This window comes from Cannabis sativa, chromosome 8 (assembly GCF_029168945.1).
Source record: "Cannabis sativa cultivar Pink pepper isolate KNU-18-1 chromosome 8, ASM2916894v1, whole genome shotgun sequence".
In the NCBI taxonomy this organism is placed as follows: domain Eukaryota; kingdom Viridiplantae; phylum Streptophyta; class Magnoliopsida; order Rosales; family Cannabaceae; genus Cannabis; species Cannabis sativa.
Genome location: NC_083608.1, coordinates 35175162 through 35198221, shown reverse-complemented (window position 1 = coordinate 35198221; position 23060 = coordinate 35175162). Strand labels below are relative to the sequence as shown.

The 23060-nt window shown below is 34.7% G+C and overlaps 4 protein-coding genes across 5 annotated transcripts; 1 reads left to right on the top strand and 3 right to left on the bottom strand.

The window, feature by feature from the left end:
- Positions 1-214: 214 nt before the first annotated feature.
- On the top strand, positions 215-6593 carry LOC115700623 (vanillin aminotransferase). Of its 2 annotated transcripts, XM_030628231.2 has the most exons (18): positions 215-447; positions 763-845; positions 976-1060; positions 1136-1208; positions 1478-1575; positions 1788-1880; positions 2085-2158; positions 2240-2278; positions 2355-2443; positions 2519-2595; positions 2696-2770; positions 3175-3306; positions 3637-3724; positions 3808-3886; positions 5798-5888; positions 5999-6077; positions 6153-6268; positions 6421-6593. In XM_030628231.2, exons 1-18 carry the CDS (start codon positions 403-405, stop codon positions 6493-6495), a joined length of 1491 nt encoding a protein of 496 aa, XP_030484091.2. In that variant the 5' UTR covers positions 215-402; the 3' UTR covers positions 6496-6593. The 2 variants fall into 2 exon arrangements, with proteins under 2 accessions (XP_030484091.2, XP_060958843.1); XM_061102860.1 differs by having other exon boundaries at positions 290-447; positions 5999-6268.
- Positions 6594-6752: 159 nt separating this feature from the next.
- Positions 6753-7434, bottom strand: LOC115700624 (uncharacterized). The gene is made up of 2 exons (XM_030628232.2): positions 7163-7434; positions 6753-7077 (listed from the first exon to the last, which is right to left on the bottom strand). The coding sequence occupies exons 1-2, from the start codon at positions 7256-7258 to the stop codon at positions 6964-6966; spliced, it is 210 nt and encodes a 69-aa protein (XP_030484092.1). The 5' UTR covers positions 7259-7434; the 3' UTR covers positions 6753-6963.
- Positions 7435-20853: 13419 nt separating this feature from the next.
- Positions 20854-21865, bottom strand: LOC115700177 (uncharacterized). The gene is made up of 3 exons (XM_061103368.1): positions 21787-21865; positions 21454-21686; positions 20854-21339 (listed from the first exon to the last, which is right to left on the bottom strand). Exons 1-3 carry the CDS (start codon positions 21863-21865, stop codon positions 20854-20856), a joined length of 798 nt encoding a protein of 265 aa, XP_060959351.1.
- A 142-nt stretch (positions 21866-22007) lies between these two features.
- On the bottom strand, positions 22008-22801 carry LOC115700175 (uncharacterized). The gene is made up of 2 exons (XM_030627738.2): positions 22455-22801; positions 22008-22413 (listed from the first exon to the last, which is right to left on the bottom strand). Exons 1-2 carry the CDS (start codon positions 22799-22801, stop codon positions 22008-22010), a joined length of 753 nt encoding a protein of 250 aa, XP_030483598.2.
- Positions 22802-23060: the final 259 nt, after the last annotated feature.

The window sequence follows — 23060 nt, the reverse complement described above, 5'->3', positions numbered from 1 at the left end:
CTTGTAAATATATGACAATAATTTATACTTTATAATATTGTCTTGTAGCTCATTTTGTATTTGGCCTTAAGTGATCTTGTTTTTGGCTTTCTAGGCAGATGTAATTGGCATAATCCAATGACATAATTAGTGACTGTTCGTTCACTTAACATTAAATTAATTTATTATATCCAAATGATTTATATATGTATATAGAGAGAGAGACAAATAAGATAAGACCCCAACATTTAAGAATTAAATAGATTCATTCTATGTTGGTATTATTCCTGAATGTACTTGGACTGAAATGCGGGTCTTTTTCATCCGCACTACTTCTGTAACTCATAACTTATACAAACATAATAAAGCCTCACTCATCATCTATTCATCTTCAACACTCTGCTTACGGTGAAAAGAAAAAAAATGACTATCAACCACCTATTTCAATCCATTTTGTTCAGAGCCCAGGTACTCATAATTCCCACTACCCTTCATCATTTAAAAATAATAATTATATGTATGTATATATTTTTTGAGTTCCTTTCATATTAATCTTTAGAAAGTATATATGGCTTTTCTAGAAATTTAAATGACTAAACTGAGATGTTTTTGCCTAACAAAGTGAATTGATTTATATAACCAAAGAAAAAAGTGCCAATAAAATCAACCAATTTATTAATCTCTCCAAAGCAGTGGAAAATCAACCACCCATTTTGATTTTTTTTTTTCCCTAGAATATTTCACCTTTGACTTGCATTTGAAACATGCTTGTCTTACCTGCAGAGACATCTTCGCCGGAAACCTTTGCCGTTCAGATTAAATGAAAGAGTTTCATCATCAACTGCTGAGGTTAAACAAAGTAAAGGGTATGCATCAGTTTTTTAATTCATGTATCTTAAGTGACACTATCATGTATATGCAAGAATCTAATGTTCATAAACTTGAAGAGTTCAATTTTTTATGTGTTTATATTTCTGCATATCTTGATAATCACAGATACAAGGGACATGGTATGTTAGCACCATTTACTGCTGGCTGGCAGTCCACTGAAACAGAACCTTTGGTTATTGAAAAATCTGAGGTATTATATGGGTTTTTAGGTTTCCTAAGGGAGATTTAAAGTATATATCTCTTACTTGAAGATGTAACATTTCAGGGTTCCTATGTTTACGACATCAATGGCAAAAAATACCTTGATGCTTTAGCTGGTCTTTGGTGCACAGTATTAGGTACTCTAAATCTATGTTTCTTTAAGTTATGGTTTTGTCTATCTTCAATTTGTTGCTGCATATTTCTAATGTTTTTGAGATAAATCTTTCAATATGGTGCTACACTTTAGAACCCTCTTAAATGTTAACATTTGGAGAATATTTTCAAAGGAAATGCAAACTGTTAAAACTGATGCATTTATTTACATATTCATCAAAACGTTTGCATTTGAAAGTTACTACAATCTAGATTTAGCTTCTCTTACTTCTGTAATGATGAAAAACTGTAGGAGGAAATGAACCTAGACTTGTGGCAGCTGCAACTGAACAAATGAATACTTTGCCATTTTACCACTCCTTTTGGAATCGTACTACGAAACCGTCCTTGGTATACATTGCAGTATCTTAATTTCATCATGTTCATATACATTTCTTCTTAAAGCATCTTCATTTAATTGGATACTAATAAAAGTTGTGCTACTTTCTCTGAAATAAGAAGTATTAAACATACCAAGTGATGAACTTGTTAGGAGAACCTTTCAGAAGATTCCTCAAGACTCAGACTCAGGGTTGGAACTGACATTTTCCTTTTATCTACAGGACCTGGCAAAGGAGCTTCTAGAAGTCTTTACAGCTAGAAAAATGGCTAAAGTTTTCTTTACCAATAGTGGGTCAGATGCCAATGATACTCAGGTTAGCCAATGATAGAAAATTTTCTTTGTTACACTTAGTTTCCCTGTAATGTGTTAATGATATTGCATTCAACCTTAGTCTTTAGTAGCCTTGAAGAAGTTGGAAACAATTTTCTGCTCCAACATACTGAGAGATGAAACAAGATCTTGTGAGCATATTATAATGCAATTATTATGAATAACTTCTTAACTTCTTGCTTTGTAGGTGAAGCTGGTTTGGTACTACAATAATGCACTTGGAAGGCCGAATAAAAAAAAGATCATAGCTCGAGAAAAATCGTAATACTGGCATACTCAATTGATGTTTTTTCTTTTGTCTTGTAACAAGCTCAAGTAACTTAAGATTCTGCATTTTGACAGGTACCATGGATCGACTTTGATAGCAGCTAGTCTTTCTGGGTAGGCATAATATTGAAGAAACATTACAACCAAACAAGCCTTTTACTATCTTAACTGACTGGTTACATTATCACAGGCTTCCAGCTTTGCATCAAAAATTTGATCTTCCAGCTCCATTTGTATTGCACATTGATTGCCCTCATTATTGGCGCTTTCACCTTCCAGGTGTGAGTTTGTTTGTGTGCTAAACTTAACAACATCTTCATTTCTCTTCATTTGGTAATGAAATCTTCATTATAGATGAGACAGAGGAAGAGTACTCCACTAGACTAGCCAATAACTTGGAGAGTCTCATACTCAATGAGGGACCAGATACGGTAGTAGAAATATATTGTCTCAGCATACAAGAATAAATTATTTAGTGCGAATTTCATTTTTTTTAGACCAAATAAAAAATGGACCATTTCACTTATACAGATAGCAGCATTCATTGCTGAACCCGTTATGGGAGCAGGAGGAGTGATACTTCCCCCCAAGACTTATTTTGAAAAAGTATGTTACTGCTAACTAGACTTATTTTGTAAGAACTAGCTGGCTTCTTTTTTTCTTTTTTTGATGTTTGGTTGTTCTTGTTGTTTTTGCATGGTTTTACATGTTCTGTGATTTTATGATGCAACACCATATTCAAATGTTCTTGTTCTTTTCACTTTTCCTTGTCTTTTAGTTGTTGTCATTCTTTCTTTCTTTCTTCTAATGTTTGCCCTCTATTTCTATATTGTCATTTTTCTCTTTTTCATCTTTGATCAAAAGATTCTATGAAGTAGCTGTGTCTTTTCCTTCATTAGTGTTAGGGTAACTTTAATTATCTCAAGGGTTTTTTTTTCTCTTTTTTTCACACAACAGCATAACAAATTCAACTTTTATTTCATGTGATCTGTATGTGTTATGATGTGCAGGTTCAAACTGTTTTGAAGAAATATGACATTCTTTTCATTGCTGATGAGGTGATATGTGGATTTGGAAGACTGGGAACAATGTTTGGATGTGACAAATACAACATTAAACCTGACCTTGTAACTGTGGCAAAGGTAAAGGTGTATAAACTGAATGACACACAAAAAGGTCACAAGCAAAAAAAATTATACACACACAAACATATTATTTACAAAACTTATGACACATATTTTTGTTAAAGCATAGCCTTCCCAAACAATATATGTGAGTGTCCCAGATCGATAAAAGAAGAGAGAGTTTATCACTTTATAAGGCTAAGGAGCTACTCCCCTTATTACCATATAGTTTTGAGGTAGAACCTCCTTGGACTTGTAAGTGGTGTCTCTATCTCTTGATGATGGGCGCGGTCCAAACCTATATTTAACAGTTTTTCTCACTCTTTCTAATGTTGGATTAATCTTCAGGCACTTTCTTCTGCATATTTGCCCATTGCAGCTGTTTTAGTGAGCCCTGAAATATCAGAAGTAATATACTCCCAAAGCAACAAGCTTGGTAATTATTGGGTCTAATTAACAATATAAATATTTTCATTTGGTCATTTCAAAGTGTTTCACAATTGTTTCTCTTAATGCCAGGTATCTTCTCCCATGGATTTACTTATTCTGGGCATCCAGTTTCATGTGCAGTAGCCATTGAAGTGCTTAAAATATTCAAGTCTGTTACTTTCTTTTCTAATCATCAATGTCAAAATATTTAACTACACAGAATGTCTAGACCTTAGATGTTTGTGGTGAATCCACTTAGATTATAACAGAAAAGAAATTAAGTTAATAAGCTTTTTTTTTGAAAAGAGAAAAGACCCATTTATCTAGGGTCCTTCCCATTATTTATTAATAAGCCTCACTTATGGCGGAGGAAAACCTTGGTTACAGATAGCATCTAGGAAGCTTATAAAAATGTTCTCCATTCTCTACATAAGTCTAGAAAGGACGTATCCTCAAAATGTTTGGTTCTAAAGATCCAAGTAGCTGTCCAAAATTTAACTGTCTCCCACACAACCACTTCTGATTTGACAACCCCTTCAAAAATTTTGGCATTTCTTTCGAGCCACACGGCCCAAATTGTTGCTAATATCACGGTTTTCCAAAGCTTTGTTCTGCGTTTGCTGCCAGCTAACTTAGAAGCTATCATTTGTGATACGGACCTTGGCATAACCCAAGCCAAATCGAACTCCTCTAGCGCATGTCTCCATAAGCATCGAATAAAATTACACTCCAGAAACAAATGTTCAACGTCTTCTCCGCTACCTTTACAGCAAACACACCAGCCAGGAGATATATAGAGGTAAGGCTTCCTTTTTTGTACCTTGTCATGGACACTGACTTTGTCTAAAGCGACGAGCCAACCAAATACTTTGACTTTTGATGGAACGCAATTTTTCCATAACGTCTTCGTCCAAGTCAGATCCTCAGTCGATGGGTATGATGTCAGCCAAGAAAAGGCTGATTTACAAGAAAATACTCTCGATGGATCCGGTTTCCATATTCGACTATCATCCGAAATACTCAACACTTTTACATGTTCCACCTTTTGCATTAATGAGATAAGGCTTGGCATCTCTCTATCCATTAAGTTCCTTCTAAACTTGAAATTCCAACTCTCTACCCATCCACCTGGTAATCCTTCATCCACTATCATGTCTTTTATAGAAGCATTCCTTCCTTTTGATATTACTGCTAAGTCAGGGAATACACTAATCAAAGGGGAATCATCAAGCCAAATGTCTTTCCAAAATCGAATCCTATCACCTCTTCCAATTTTGAACTGTACCAAGCCCAAGTACTCGTCATACAGATCTGAGATGTCCCTCCATGGGCCTTTGGGGGACAAACGACTTCCATTCTTGGAATCCCAAAAATTATCAGCTTTACCGTATCTGCTTACCACCACCCTGTGCCACAGCGAATTTTGTTCTAAAGGAAATCTCCACAACCACTTCATAAGCATAAGCAGACTTTTGTTTCTTAACTCTAATCTCCCAATCCCTAGTCCTCCTTCATCGCGTGGCCTGCAAACCTCCTCCCAAGCCACTAAGTGGTCCCTACCTGAAGATTCGCTGCCTTCCCAAAAGAAGTCTCTCATCATTTTCTCCAATGTTCTAATTACTGACTTAGGTGCTTTAAATAGAGATAGGAAATATAATGGAAGAGATGATAAAACTGACTGAATGAGCGTCAACCTACCCCCTTTAGATAAGAATGCACATTTCCAACCATCTAGTCTTTTAGCACACTTGTTCATTAATGGTTCCCAGAAGCTCCATTTTCTAGGTGAACCCCCCAAAGGTAGACCTAAATATTGGAGTGGCCAGCTTCCCACTTTGCAACCGATTCTGCTTGCAAGCCTTGCAACAATACTTTCATCCGTACATATTCCCAATAGTTGACTTTTGCTCATATTAACCTTTAGTCCAGATATTGCGCAAAATGCTTCTACTAACCTCATCAACTTGTATAAAGAAGTAGTGGATGTCTGTAATCTTTTTGGTTTCTACCTCATAAATGATGGCTCAGCTTGTTTTTCAGTATGTAAAGTTATATCGACTTGTATTATATTGTATTGTAGGGAGAGAAATCTTGTTGAACAAGTAAATAACATTTCTCCAAGGTTTCAAGATGGTTTGAAGGCTTTCTCCAACAGCCCAATTATTGGAGAGGTATGCATTTTTTTTTACTGAAATTTCTATTGTTTTCTGTTCAATAAGTGTATCCACAAAGATGAAAAATGCTAATAGTATATACATATGTTTCACATGAGATTTTGTAGATAAGGGGAACTGGCTTGGTTCTTGGTACAGAGTTTACAGATAACAAATCACCAAATAATCCATTCCCTCCTGAATGGGGCAAGTTCCTTCTTCCTTTTTACCTCGAACAGTTTGCATCTAAAGTTGTCCTAACAAATTTTCAAAAATTTCCAGGAATAGGCTCTTATTTTGGAGCTGAATGTGTGAAGAATGGGATGTTTGTACGCGTATCGGGGGACAATGTTGCAATGGCTCCACCTTTTATCATCTCACCTGAAGAGGTTGATGAGGTAGTAAATAAGAACCATTCCTCAATCCACTTCCACATATCAATTGAATATGTCTTTTTTCTTTCCTTTTCAATTATACACTTGAGTGACTTAATATTTGTGTAGTTACTGATTCAAGACAAGCTTTACTCACAACAACATTATTTTATCAGATAATACGAATATATGGAAAAGCGCTGAAGAGCACCGAAGAGAGGGTTAAAGAGCTCAAGTCTAAGCAAACTTAGAAAATATTTATAGCCTTGTTCATGTTAACCATACCTTATCAGTGAAGGATTCATAAAACAAAAATGGTTCTATAAATATATAATCTTTGATTGCTTAATTTCTATGTTAGATCGATACATAATTATATTCAATTTGTGAGACAAGACTGAACTGTAAAAACATAGTAAAAGCTGGAGAGAAACAAAGAGAATAATAATGATTAAACTAAACTGATCACAATGAAAGCTCCACCAAATTTAAAATATGCAAAATGGACTAGTTTAAAGGGTTATCTTAAAATTATAGAGATCATCATTGAATGCCAAGACATAGTCAACAATTTTCACTTTTTTCTTTTTCCCTTTAAGAAATGAAATAAACATTCTACAAGCAATTCATATATATGTATATATAAAAAGCAGAAGTGATATGCTTAGGCAGATAAGATAGTGAGAGAAAAGAGTACTGGTGAGGAGAAATATATATAGTCAGAATTTGGATTCTTTCTGGGCTTTTCTTCTGGCACGTTTTTCTCTTGAGGTTGGTGATGGCTTGAATCTTCCATTATCAGCTTGTGAATCTTCCAAGTCTTGGAAAGATTTCTGTAAAGATACCCAAATGAGATGAAGTGGTATAATAGAGAAGAGGATAGAAGAGAAAGGAAAGATGGAAAAGAAGAGCAGTTACCTCTCTGAGTTCAGAAAAGCTTACGACATAGAATGTAACAGCAGCAGCTGCCACTATTCCTAGAATAGGAAGGCCTAAACCCTGTAACCCATCCATCCTATGCTACTTCCTCTCTCTCTCTCTCTCTCTCTCTCTCTTAAAAACCAAGATTGTATTTTATATTATGGTTGTTGTTGATTCTTGGGCAAAAAAGGGATAAGGTTGTAATAAGGGGTAGTTTTGGCAGCCAAAGATGTTCTGAGGGGTATATCCGCCACTGGCGGTTTATATACCATTATGTTAGAGAATTTTTAGGGTAAATATATTTTGGACTGTTTGAGTAGTTATATTTACACCTAACCAAATAATTATAATTTCAGATGCTTCTGCTTAGATACGTCTCAAGTGTTTTTTACGGTCGACGGTGAAAGCAAAGTCAAAGTATTGATTGTGTGTGGCTTAGTATTCTTTGTCGGCCGAGAAGAATTATATCGCCATAAATCAAAGAGTATTTACGATCGTGTTCGAGGCTATTTCATAAATTCTAATAAATTCTTTAATTATTGTAATTCTTTGGTTTTTTTTTCCTTTTCCTTTTGTCATTATTCACACATTATACATGAAAATTTAGTAATTATATGTAGGGTTATTTGCGGCAAAACCCCTTAAATTAGGCAGGTTTTTGCAACTAACTCCCAATTCTAAAATTTTGGTGGTAAAACCTCCTAAATCCAGCTTCTTTAGCAGTTAGCCATTTCCGTCTATTTTTGGGTGTTAAGTGACCGGTTGGAATGTCTATGTGTACACAATGTACACGTGGTACAATTTAATTAGTCCACGTAATAAATATTTAAAATTAAAACATAAAAATTAATTATTTTAAAAATAAAAAATAAAAAATATTTTTATTTAAAAATAAAAAAATTTAAAATTTAAAAATTTATTTTTATATTTTTTTTCTTTTTTTTTTCTTTCTTCTTCTTCTTCCTCCTTCTAACCCCAGCTGCTCTTCCCTCCACCTTCGCACCTCCATTCACCAACCCAGAAACCCCAACTCGAACCACCTGCAAACGAGCCACCTTCAACATCTGATCCGAAGCCCTCATCACCCAAACAACCCACCTGCAAACGACCCACCTTCAACATCGAAGCCCTCATCACCCAAACCGAACCCAGCAGCACCTCCATTTCACCATTCCAGTCGACACCATCCGAGCCCCGTTCATCCAACAGAGGAAGAAGAAGAAGAAAGAAGGAATTTTCGTATGTTGCGACTGGGGTTTGATGGAAGGTTCCCGTGGATGTCCCCGTTCACGGCTAGGGTTTGATGGAAGGTTCCCGTGGATGTTGCGGCTGGGGTTTGATGGGGTTAATTTTGGGGACTAGGGTTTCAAAGATGAAGAAGTTATATAGAGAAGAAGAAGGAGGCGTGAAGAAAGAAAAGAGAAAGAAAAGAAAAAAAGAAAAAAAATATAAAAATAAATTTTTAAATTTTAAATTTTTTTTATTTTTTATTTTTAAAATAATTAATTTTTATATTTTAATTTTAAATATTTATTACGTGGACTAATTAAATTATGCCACGTGTACATTGTGTACACGTAGACATTCCAACCTGTCACTTAACACCCAAAAATGGACGGAAAGGGCTAACTGCTAACAGAAGCTGAGTTTAGGAGGTTTTACCACCAAAATTTTAGAATTGGGGGTTAGTTGCAAAAACCTACCTACTTTAGGGGATTTTGCCGCAAATAATCCTTATATGTATTACTCATATTTATATTTTTATCATATGTCGTACGTATAGAGAAATTCTCAGCCCAGTTTTAAAAATTTGCTTTTATTGATCTTTCTGTGCAGTACGGCAGTACCTTGTATTATCTATATCTATTAGAAAAACATATTCATATTTAAAAAGTTTTGTTATTATATTGCTGTTGTTGTTAAGGCGTGACCAAATCGCTATGGGATATGAAATTCTTGGTGGTTCTTTGTTCGGCACCAGTGGGCAGGGATAGTTACTCATAGAACAATTACTAGTGGTTACTGGTGTGATTTGTTGAAGATAGTAGAAATTTTCTCAGTTCTTTATATTAAGCTTAATTAATTTTAAAATTTTATTTTTTACATAATTAATATATTTAAAATTATATACACTGTTTGATAATCAGCATAAATTGTTACATTTTGAATTAGAACATTTATTTAAGTAGTTTTTTCCTTTAAAAAATTAAATAAATAAATAACTTTTCATATTAAAGTAATTTTTTTTTATTATTATTGACCGTTAATTTAAAACAATGTCAGATAATTTTTTCTTTTTAATATTTATTATAATAAGAATATATTTTTTTTGACATGAAATTACAACTTCATTAAATTAGCATTCCGAATACAAAATAGTTTGAAGATGAGGGGGAAGAGAAGTCCCAAGAATGCTACGACCAGATAAAGACCCAGCGTGCCTAGCAACAAAGTGGGTAACTCGATTTGCTGATCGTCTAACAAAACGTAAACTAACATTGGAAAGAGAGGATAATAAATTTCTACAATCACTAACAACTAGACCAAATACCGAAGTCATTGGCTGAGTAAAATGAATTGCTTGAACTGCTAACATACTGTCGCTCTCAATCATGACACCTTTCTAGTTGTTTGTTTTAATCCAACTGAGTGCTTCCTTGATGCCCATTGCTTCTATTGTTTCAGCTGGAAAATAGCCTCCATGATACATGGCTTGAATGTGGAGTGGAGAAGCATGATGATCGCGAGCAATAAAACCAAACCCATAGGAATTTTCCTATTCAAATACAGCGGCATCAACATTAATCTTGATGGTTCGTATCTCCGGTTTAACCCAAAGCTCATTTTGATCACCTATATTGTCAAAAAATATAGCTGATGAAGTAATATCTTGAGCTTTTCTCCAATGATCAAGAGAAGTAAATGCTGATACCATAATCTCGTTCAAAGAGGAAGTTTTATTTTTCCAAAATTTTTTTACGAGCTTTCCATAACATCCAGCAAACCATTGCTATTTTGCACATGTCTTCGGTGGCAGCAGAAGAAAAAACCTATTCGAGCCATGAACAAAGGTGGCGAAGGGAGTTTGATAGAGGACACCTAGCTGATGCCAACAAGTAGCAGCCAAAGAGCAGTTAATAAGAGTATGGGAAGTGTTTTCGGGTTGGGAAAGACACATCGGGCAGAGATTAGATATGTTTACATGTTTAGTGACAAGGTTTAGACAAGTAGGTAGACGATTTGTCAAGGCTCACCACAACAAGTTTTTAACCTTTGGCGGTATCTTCAGTTGCCAAAGCTCTTTTCAGAATCCGAAATTATTTGCTGCAGGTTGAGGAGCTTTTTCTTTCTGCAGCAGCAAATAGGCGCTGCTAACACTAAAACTACCATTGGATTCACCAATCCAATACCAGCAGTCATCTTCATCTGTAGAGCTGAGTGGAAGTCCTAGAATGAGGTTGGCATCTCTAGGATTGAACATATCGTGAACCAAATCATAATCCCAGCTAGCCGCACCAGTAGTAAACAGAGAAGAAACTTGCTGGTTTAAGAGACCGGGGGTCTGAGTTGTGACATAAGGTTGATTCTTATCAAGAAGCCATGGATGATGAAGGATACTGGTATTCATACTAGACCGAATTGTGCGCCGAGCTCCTAACTTGATTAGCTTTTGAGCACTCCAAATACTTCGCCAGACAAAATTAGGATTGGGGCCAAGTTCAGCATTGAGAAAATCAGAGTGAGGAAAATACCTTGCTTTGTAAACCCGGCTAGCTAGAGTATTGGGATTACATAACAAGCGCCAACCTTGCTTAGCAAACATAGCAAGATTGAAATCACTTAAATATCAAAATCCCATACCTCCAAGATGTTTATAAGTGGTCATTAGATCCCAAGACATCCAAATGATCCCGTGACCTTTACTTGAACTAGTTTTCCACCAAAACCGGACCATAAGCTTTTCAATCTCTTGACAAATGCCAATAGGAATGAGAAAAGCACTCATGGCATAAGTAGGAAGCGATTGAATTACTGTCTTAAGAAGAATTTTCTTGCCTGCTCTGGAGAGAAACTTATCATGCCATAATAATAATATTTTTATTCTCTCTAGAAACACTAATTATATTGGGTAGTTTTTTATTTTTAAGTCATTATTCTAATTATTTTTATCTTAATATTATTTTAAAATTATTATTACTATTTTAAAATATTTTATCTTTTTATATATGTGTTTAATATTTTATTATATTTGATTTTTCTACTTTTCCTTTTTATAAATTTATTTTTTTTAGTTATTTAAATTTGTTATATATTATTTGTATAGCCTATTAAGATTACTATTTCTAAATTTTATTGTATTATTTTTTTATAAAGTAGATATTTTTACTACTATTAAAGTTATTAGTTATTTGTTATTTAAGTGTATTATTAATTGGTTATTAGAGTTGTAAAATTATTGAGTCATTTAAGTTATTAATTATTTGAAGTAGCTTGCGTTCAAGATCCTTCTATTATTTTTGACAAGATGAGTATTCTAATTTTTCACTCAAAATTGACTATTTTAACTATTTATCAATACTATTTATTTGTAGTAAAATTTTATTATAAACTTTGTAACAATATTTATTTATTTGTTATAATGTTTTTTTTTTCCTTCTTGACTAATGTATTTTTATTTAGGGATAATTACATAAGGCACTATTTTTTGTAAAAAATTACATTTTTACGTTTAATAATTTTTTTTTTACATTTTTACGGTTTCCCGTAAAAACAAAACGAAAACAACAAGAAAACTACATAAAAGTAACATGAAAATAACATCAAAATAACATACATATAACAAAAAATTAACAACAAGTTAACATGAATACAACATAAAAAGACTGTATTTTCTGTAAATAAATTCAAAAAATTCATAAAAATATTTAAAATTCCGTGAAACCGTATTTTTGTAATTTTTTTGTTGTTTTTTGTGTATTTGTGAAATTATCCCTTTTATTTATTTGCAGTTAAAACTTTTTCTCTCTTCAAGGAAGTCAATCCTCACAAGATTCTCATACTTATGCTGCTAAGATTTCCTTCATGCCGAGAGTTGTTCATTGTTGTTTGGTTCATTTGGAAGAAGTAGAACAAGCGGCTGTAATTCAAGCGTATTGTTTGATATATTAGTCACGTTGGATAATTTTCCTTCAATGTTCGTTGAATTTATTGATTCTGATCCCTTAGCAATTGTGTTAGTCTTTGCTAGGTGACTTTCTCTTTTCAGTGATCAAAGATCATTGTTAGAGGATATAACAAGTTTGTTATCCAGATTTCCCATAGTGTCCCTCATCCATATACATCGATCGACCAATGTGGCTGTATATGAATTAGTTGTGTATGCTCTTTGGATGGATAAACAACTTGTTTGGCTAAAGACAACTCATTTTTTATTATTTAGAATGTATAGTCTTTTAGCATGTACGACATTATTTATTTATCAATGATATTGGTCATTACTTGTAAAAAAAAAAATTATAACTACACCTTCAAAAATATAATTACATATTTAACCTCCTTTTGTGAAATGACCTAAATAGATATCTTTGTTTTTTTTTTTTATTTTGTTTATCAATTTATTTTTAGTAATTAAGTATATCCCACCACTTTAATTTAATATAAATATATAAAATAAAAAAATTAACTTATAAAATTGTTCATTATAAAATTTGAAACCCTTGATAAAAATCGCTTCATTCAGCTGTAATTTATGTTAGATGCAATGTTGTATAAATAGGAGGTTTATTGAAAATAAAGGGATAGAGTTAGATGGCTTAAAGCTGGGGACAAAAACACTAAATTTTTCCACAGGCATGCCTCCTTTCGTAAGAGGACCAATTGTATCAAGTATCTTAAGACGGAGGATGGGACTGTTGTTAATACTCAGGATGACATTGTTGGCCTGATAACCTCCTATTTTTCTGATATGTTGTGTAATATCCCGAAAAATATATTGATATTTTAATTGGACATATTTTATTAAATATGTGATTAAGTGGGTATTAGAGTAGGATTATAATCCTACTTAAACTAATTACGAGTTGATTAGGAAAATATGAGTAAATGAATAATAAAGCGTAATTTATTAATTACGGAGATTGTATTGAAATATGTGGGTATCGTAGATACCATAATTCGAATAAAATATTTTCGGGCCTGGCAATTGTGGAACTCGACAGAATGGTCAGAAATGTCACGATGGTTGAAATTGTGTTATATTGGAAATTATACCGGACTAGGTTGAGATGTTGAGAAGTAGGTTAAATCGGGAAAGTTAGAAAATTACCAAAATGCCCCTAGGTTATTTTAAAGTTTAATTTCTTTGGGGGGTAAATTAGTCATTTTGTATAATAGGTATTTTGACTTTCTAGACTATGTGGGCTGCCCACTATTATTTAAAAAAAAAAAAAAAAGAAAGAAAGAAAATAATATGAAACCCTATTTAAGGGAAAAGCTTCCAAGGCAAGAAACAAAACTTTTTCTTCTTCTTCTTCTTCTTCCCTTCGTGTGAACCAAAAACCAGCCAGCAAAGGATCAAAACTTCACCATTTCTCTTGAATTGAAGTAGCTTGTAGAACCTAAGCACAACCTAGAAGCAATCAAGGTAAGTTCTATGCTTTGTTCTAAGAATTTAATTGGTTTTGGAGTAAGGTTTTGTGTTTCAGTAGCTGTAGGAGTTAAAGTAAGTTAGGGTTATGTTTAGTTTAGATTTTTGAGTATGCTGAAAATTGATTTGGGTGGTTTCCATGGCTGGTTGACTTGAGTTGCATTGGATGAAGCTAAAAATTAAGTTTTCTTCACTTGAACATGTGATTTTGAGTTAGAGATTGAATTGTTGTGTTTTGAAGCTTGGAATATGTTGTCTTATGGTTATTATACTGCTCTGTAATGTTTGGGATCAATTGATTAGGTTTGGAGCAAGTTTTGGGACTTTGAAGAGCTGAAATTTTTGAGTTTCTGCTGTTGTGAACCGGAATTCCGGATGGAACATGGCTGCACCAACCGGAATTCCGGATGGTCAATTTTCAGGAATCGCCAATTTTTCGTATTTTAGCCATAACTTTTCACTCGGGTGTCCGTTTTAGACATTCTATATACCGTTTCGAAGCTTAGGAAGAGCTCTACAGTATGAGACATAGATTAGAGCCAAAAGATGTATTTTATTTTAGGGTGTTTTTACCATAAGATTTGGTAGAAAACCCTAAGTTATTTTATGCGGGTTTTAGACAGTGTTTTGGAATGGACCCTTATTGATTTACCTTTATCGTGACATAGGACTCGAAAGTATCGGGCATCGTTCCACTCAGGTCGGCCCACATACTTGACTTTGGACTTGAGGTAAGAAAAGTATTATATACCGTTTGTAGTTAACGATTATAATTGTGATAGTCTCGATTATGATCGAGATTCCGATAAGTGTATGTTTTGACTCGATTATGATCGATGGAAATATTATGAAACGATTATTATCATTTGACTCGATTATGATCGAGGGAAATATTATGAAACGATTATTATCGTTTGACTCGATTATGATCGAGGGAAATATTATGAAACGATTATTATCGTTTGACTCGATTATGATCGAGGGAAATATTATGAAACGATTATTATCGTTGTGGCTCGATTATGAACGAGTAAAAGAAACGGTTATTACCGTTATGAGTAATTACTCCTGAAACCGCGGATAGGTTTCTTACTTATCGTTTGTTGTATCGGACAACGATAGTGACATATACAGCTCGTGGTTAACGAGTGGTAGGGGTACTTTATGAAGTACCTAAATTATGTGGTTATGAAGTTGTGGAACGATCAAGAGTGTTATTATGTGATGAGTTGTAATTGAATACATTTTTGTTAAGGTAGGATTGAATAAATGTTAAATTGCTTATGAAATTGGTCATTTTTCTTACAGTCTCAGTGGCTTAGGGATGTAAGAAAACAGGTTGTAATGATGTATGATTGGAGTGCTTTATGAAGCACTGAAATTGTGTGGATATGCTAATGTGTGAACTAGGGTGCTTTATGAAGCATTGAAAATGAATATTTATGATAATGCATGATTAAGGTGTTTTATGAAATGCTGAGATTGTTGATTATGTATAGCTATAAATACTCTTAATTTTGTAATGAGTTGCTCGTATAGACGTTGAATTGTAAATATACGTTGAAAGAGTGCAATCTACTGGTATGAATAATCTGTTGAAAAGAAATCTACTATTACTTTCCATAATTTTCTTTTGTCTAATAGCTTTCTTGCTGAGTCTATGACTCACGGGTGCTTCATGATGCAGGTAAGAAGATTAGCGGTTCTTTTTGGCCACGAGTCAGAGGTCTCCCAGCAATGTACATATCAACCGTGTTGTCTTGGCTTCCAGGAAGCAGGATCACCCCTTTTTCTATGATTGGATGTATAACCTACTCTTGTATTAATGGTTTTATAATTAGTTATAAAAGAATTTTATTAGCAGGGGATCCCCATATTACGACAGTATTTTGAACTAAAATTTCTATTTTAAATTTAATTAAAGATAATATATTTTTTTTTTTGAATTAAACCACACTTTTCCTAAACTAATAGATTATTGATAATAAGATTATAAAACCACACACGTGGCGTTCCTGAGGTTCAGGGCGTTACATGTTCTCTTTCTAGGGGAGTGATATTGAGGCTGCTGCTTCAATCTTTACTTCTTTGGGACCTGTGCTTAGGGAACATGATATAAAGGCTTTTGCCCAGAACTGTTGAAGAGGTGAGAAAAGCTGTCTTTCAGCTTTCAGGGGACAAGGTTGTAGGTTTAGATGGTCTGAATGCGTTCTTTTATTAGAAAAATTGGTTTATTTTGGGTAGGGATTTTACAAATGTAATCCTAGATTGTCTTAATAAGGGTGTGGATTTTACTGATGTTAATTCTACCCTCATTGTTTTAATCCCCAAAAAGTAGCATGTTATGTTAAAAGACTTTAGACACGTTAGTCTTTGTACCACTCTCTATAAAGTAATCTCTAAAACCCTTCCCAACAGGCTCAAGTTGATTCTCGATAAAATTATCTCTCCCTATCAAAGTGCTTTTGTCTCGAGTCGTGTCATTTATTTAATATTATCATTGCTAATGAGCTTGTACATGCTATCCCTAATAGAAGAGTTGGTAAGCGTGGGTGAGCTGCCTTAAAGCTTGACATGTTTAAAGCTTTTGATTGAGTTGAGTGGGATTTTCTTCGGAATCTTATGTTTCATTTTAATTTCCCTGTCCACTTTGTCTTTCTCATCTTTAAGTGCCTATCTACAACATCCATTTCTTTCTATGTTAATGGTCATGTTTGAAGGACTGTCAAACCCACTAGAGATCTTAGGCAGAGTGATCATTTATCCCCCTATTTGTTCATTCTCTATTCAGAAGGCCTGTCCACAATTCTTAGGAATTATCAGAGTAAGGGGCTTCTCCGTGGCATTGCTATTTCTAGAAACGCCCCTCCCATATCTCATCTTCTTTTTGCTGATGATAACATCTTATTCTGTTCAGCAGATCAACATTCATGAGATGCTTTAAATCATGCAGTTACTATCTACTCTAAAGCCTCTAGACATGTTATCAATTTTACTAAGTCCTGTATTTTATTCTCACCTAACACTCACACTGATATTATGGACCTTTTCTTTTGTACTTTTTAGTTAGAGAATAGGCCTTTTATCACTAAATATCTCGGTATGCTTCAATGTCTTTCTCGTGTAAGATATTCTGCTTTTACCTTTCTCAAAGATAAAATATCCACAATTGTTCACTCCTGGCATCACAAATAGTTCTCTAGAGCGGGCAAGGAAACTCTTATTAAGGCTGTTCTTCAAGCTATCCCCTCATATGCTATGGCCTGTTTTCGTATACCCACAAAGATTTGTAAGAAAATTGAATCCCTCGTCTCCAAATTTTGGTGGGGGTCTTCAGTTTAAACTCAAAAAGTCCATTAGAAAAATTGGAAGATTGTTTGCCAGTCCAAGTGTGTGGGAGGTCTAGGCTTTAGATCTTTAACTCATTTCAATCAGGCCATGATTGCTAAGCAAGCTTAGAGAATCCTTAAGCGTCCTGATTCTTTATTGAGTTTAACCCTCAAAGCTCAATATTTTCCTAATTCTTCAATTCTTGAGGCTGCTCCTGGCCATAGTCCCTCTTTCTCATGGAGAAGTATTCTTTGGGGTCGTGACTTATTGAAGTAGGGGTTGATTTGGAAGGTGGATGATGGTAAAGGTATTAAAAGTATAGAGGACCATTGGTTCCCTGACTTTCGTTTTAAATCGTATTCCTCTCTCTCCCCTCCTGACTCCAATTTATCTTTTTTTATAAACTCCTCTGGTGCTTGGGATCTCGCTAGACTCCATCAATATTTTGATGATCCAATCATAGAGGATATCCTTAGTGTTCTTATTTCAGGCAATAGTTGTAATGATAATTTGATTTGGGGCCAAGATCTTTCAAGTATTTTTAATGTTGAAACTGCTTACCACTTGGCTCCCAATTCCATAGATATGCCTTCTTCTTCCTTAATTGAAGGATGCAAACATTTCTACTCAACACAAGGGAAAGAAATGGGCGAACAGGTACCTCGACTTGCTTCTGGTCAATTGAGAGTTAATACAAATGCTGCCATTGATAATGTATCGGATTTTGTTGTTCCAATTGTAGGAGTGGCTCTTCCTGAAGTGGCTGAAGCTAAAGCGATTCTTGTTGTTATTTCCTAGATCCAAGTAGTCAAGCTGTCGGTTTCTATTATAGCTTCAGATTGTAAGAGTGTTGTGGATAAAATTAATAGTTCTTATTGTAATAATTCTGTTCTTAGTGATGTTATCAATTGTATTAAGGGCTCATTGTTGTTCAGCCCAAGCCTGCTTATAGTTCATGTTTCGAGAGACAACAACAAATTAGCTCATTGTCATGCTAGAGCAGGTTTAGGGTTAAACAGTGAGTGTGTGTGTAATATCCCAGAAAATAAATAATATTTAAATGGACATATTTTATTAAATATGTAATTACTTGGAAAATGAAGTAGGATTATGATCTTACTTAGATGGATTTTTGAGAAATTATTTAAGTAAATATGTTATTTTGGGCCCGGTAATTGTGGAAATTTAGCTATGTGGTTAGCAATGTCACGACATTAAATGAAAGAATTATTTTGAGAATATCCCGGATTAAGTTAGAATTTTATTAGAATGTCGGAATGGGGAGTTAGTAAAATTACCAAAATGCCCCTAGGGTTTTCTTTTAAAAAAAAAGTGTGAGAGGGGTAAATTAGGAATTCAAGAAAATATTTTTTTTTTGACTTTCCCTCTTTTCTTTGCTGCTGCCCATTTTTATTTAAAAGGAAAGAAATTTAAAAAAAAAAAAAGAAAAGCTTTTTTTTTAAAAGGAAGAAGGAGTTTCCTTCCAAGTGAAGCAACCTTTTTTTTTCTCCATCTTCTTCTCCTTTTTCCTTCGAGCAGCTGAACCAGCCTCAAGAGGGATTGGTTTGCTTCAGCCAACACCAATTTTCAGAGCTAAACTCCATCTCCAAGTTGACCTTGCACCCTAGGTAAGTTCACCCTTCTAGTCTTGGTGTTTTCTTAAGTTTTCAAGCTAGGTTTTGTTATTTTTTTGAAAATTTTCAAAGCTGCAGGTTTAGTGAGGGTGTAGGTTTGTTATCCAAGTTAAATATGGTTTGTTAATGCATGTTTGGATTGAATTCATGGCTGTTGGGATTGATTGGAGAGTGAGGAAGCTAAAAGAAACTTGATTTCTTCACTTGAGTATGTGATTTCAAGCTAGAGATTGAACCATTGTGTTTTGCAGCTTAGGTTATGTCATATGTATGTTAATAAACTGTTCTGGAAAGTTTGGATAGGTTTGGAAGGGTTTTGGATCGATTTTTGGTGAAAAGGGACTATTGTTCACAGTGCACGCGAAGCAGGTCGACCGGATGGGTTCGGTATGCAGGCCGGTCGGCCGGTTACTGCGAGGAGAATTTCTTCGGGTTTGTTTTATGTTCGCTTTTGACCGGGGAGTTATGTACTATCTGTTTTAAATTAAATATGGGATGCTTGACCTAAATTAGGGTTGTTGGGAGTTAGGTTACGTTTGATTTCTAAATTAGGGTTTTAAATCCGGAATATTATGTTAAGGTATTTATTGTGTTTCTCAATTGTCGTGACATAGGACCGGGATTGCCTAGCTTGTTTTTCCACCCAGGTCGGCCATATTCTTGACTTCTGAATTAAGGTAAGAAAAGTGGTAAGCACCATATGTGGTTAAAAATCAATGAATGAATGGAGGTGATCTTGATTATTATCATGATATTGATTAAAGTTTATTAAGCCTAGGTTATTACCTAGGGTTGGAAACGGTTATTACCGTTATGAGTAATTACTCTTGAAACCTCGGTTAGGTTTCTTACTTATCGTTTGCGTTATCGGGCAACGATAGTGACATATTCAGCTCGTATGTAACGAGTGGTAAAAGTGGTACTTTATTAAGTACCAGGAATGTATGATGTTTAAGAAAATGCCTGTTATTATCGAATAGTGAGTAAACATAATGGCATGAGAATAAGTTGTTAATCTTTTTCTTTCAATTATTGTTTTTGTCACTTTCTTGCTGAGTCTTTGTGACTCACTGGTGCTTTATGGTGCAGGTAAAGGAAAAGCTAAAGTTGAACAACCATGAGTTATGGTCACAGCAGCAATGTACATACCAGCCACAGGCAGCCCAGTTTACAGGATGCTCTATTTTGATTGTATTTTGGAAAATATAAAGTTTATGTTGTAAAATACTTTGAAACCAGTTTGTAAATATTTTGGAAACAGGGGGACCCCATAAATCATATTACTTATCTTTTGTTAAATAGTTTAAAGGATGAGTTTTTAACTATCAAAATTTTAATTACCCACACTTTTAGTATAATTACATCTTATATAATTATTGGTATTTTAAATAAAGTGCACACACGTGGCGTCCCTGTTGGACAGGGCGTTACAGTGTGTGTGTAATGGTTCTTTATCTTCCATTCTGACCTGAATGCTTTGTATTTGTATTTGTTCTTCTTTTATTGAAAGTTTTCAGGTTTATCAAAAAATAATTAAAATCCTAAAATTATTTTTTTTAAAAGCAACTCTAAAATCATTTAATAGAGTAAAATTTTTAAATTTTATCAATGGAGATCACTTAATAACAACAGTAAATTTATTATATATGTATTTAATATTTATCGTTGTTTTTATTATATATTGTGTTATCTTAATCTTTACATTATTTTTTTTTTTGAATGAAAGTTTGATCTTTATTAAATAACGACTTTCGCTACCAAACTAGGTAGCAAAACAGCTGGAACAGACTCCAATCTGAAGCTACAATTAGGATACAATGTAGTCGCCCTAGCAAAGGAATGATCCACTACATTAGTTGATCGCTTAACAAAAGAAACAAAAATATTATTTAAATTAGCAAGCAAATTCTTACAATCTTGAGTAACCAGTCCAAAGAACAAAATTATTCTGTCGAGCAATGAATAGCTTGGACCAAATTAAGGCAGTCTTTTTCCACATACACTTCCCTCCAACCGCTGTCTTTGATCCAGCTTAAGGCCTCTCGGACACCTATGGCCTCAGCAAGCACGGGTTCAACTTAACCAAAGAACAGTTTAATGTGTCTTTCAATGAGTAGTTCCGACCCATTACGAACAACGAGACCTATGCCATAACTATCACCATTGTTAAATAAAGTTGTATCCACATTAATCTTGATACTATTTCCCCAAGGAGCAGTCCAGCACTCAACAACGTTTCTAGTCTGTAGCAAAGACCATAACGATTCCATCTCGGAACTTTGAGCACACCTCCATTGATCAAGATAGCAGTTTGCAAATGCAACAATATCTTCAGGATTTATCCCTTTCCCTTTCCAAACTAACTCATTTCTTGCACCCCATATGGCCCAACAAATTGTTGCAGCTTTGCAACACAGATCAACAGCAGCCAAATTAAAAACTGTCGTGCACCAATCAAAAAAAGAGCTCCCTGCTAGTGTAGCCGTGCCTATCCCCACCCTTTCCCAGCATTTTCTAGTAACAGGACAACTAACCAATATGTGCAAAATGGTTTCATCTTCTTCCTGGCACAAGGGGCAAATTGAATTGATGGCAACATGCTTGGTTCGCAACTAAACCAAAGTGAGAAGGCAATTTTTACAGGTTCGCCAAATCAGATTAAGGATTTTTGAAGGTACCTTCAAGCTCCATAACCTCTGCCAGAATTTTGAATCTGCTCCCTCATACCATTGTCCCTTCAAGCTTTGCAAAAGTGCATAAGCACTCTTGACAGTATAAGTGCTTAAACCATCTTCTGACCGAATGTAGTGATCCTCAGCCGAAACCAAATTGAGAGAAATTTTGGTGATCAACCACCAATTTCTCTCATCAAAGATATCATGCAGTAAGTCCACATCCCAATTGAGCTCACCTACAGTCATTAAGTTACACAACCGGGTATTAATAAGACTTGGGTAATCTGTTGTAATATAAGGATTTAATTCATTTGGAAGCCATGGTTTGCCAATAACAGGGATATTGCATCCATTTCCCACCAACCAATGTGTACCTTTTCGCACCAAGTCTTGAGATTCCAAGATACTTCGCCATATAAAGCTCAAATTGGATCCAAGTTGAGCATTCAAAAAACTACCATGTGGATATACCGGGCCTTAAACACTCTCGAAGATAGTGAATTCAGCCTAGTAAGTAACCTCCATCCTTGCTTGCTTCGAAGAGCAATGTTAAAGTCTCAGAAATTATGAAAACCCATTCCCCCTCCTTTCTTGTGCTTGCAAAGTCTTTCCCAAGCCATCCAATTGATCCCTTTGTTGCCATCCTTAAAGGAATGCCACCAGAACTTGGTTATGTATTGTTCAATGTCTCTACTAATCTCCATAGGTAATAGAAAGACGTTCATTGCGTAGCTTGGAAAGGCTTGAACCACCGATTTAATGAGGACTTCTTTGCCGCCTTTGAAGAGAAACCTCCCTTCCCATGTCTTCAAACGATTCCTAACTTTATCTCGAAGATAGCCAAGAATCATGGTCTTGTTTTGGCTTAGAGTGCTTGGAAGACCCAAATAGAAGCTACCCTCTTCTACAACAGTTATCTCTAGCAGCGAACAAAGTTGATTGCGCAACACCATCTCAATATTACTACAAAAGAAAATAGATAATTTGCGAAGTTAACTCTTTGCCCCGAAGCCATTTCAAATTTCCTCAGCAATTCTTGAATACATATAGCTTCTTGAATCATAGCTTTGCAATAGAGGTAACTGTCGTCTACAAAAAGAATATGAGACAATTGAGGAGCTCCATTAGCAACCTTGCATCCATGAATCAAACCACTACGCTCATATTTCTGAAGCAATGCTGAAAGCTTCTTAGCACAAATGATAAACAAGTAAGGCGAAAGGGGATCTCCTTGTCTAATTTCCTGAGTTGGAAGAATCGGACCTACCTCGTGGCTGCCATGTATGATCTTATATTTTTCCAATGAGACACAAGACATAATCAACCTGATCCAGTGCTCTAAGAACCCCATCTTACGTAACATTGATTCCAAGAAGTGCCATTCAATTTTGTCATATGCTTTGCTCATATCGAGTTTTAAAGCCATGAAGCCTGTTTTGCCTTGTCTTTTCCTTCTAAAATAATGTAGGATTTCAAAGGAAACCATCACGTTGTCAGATATCAAACGACCCAGGATTAAAGTGCTTTGAGAGTCTGAAATTATTGAATCCATGAAAGGCTTCATTCTATTTGTCATGACTTTCGTAACCACCTTGTATAGGACATTACAC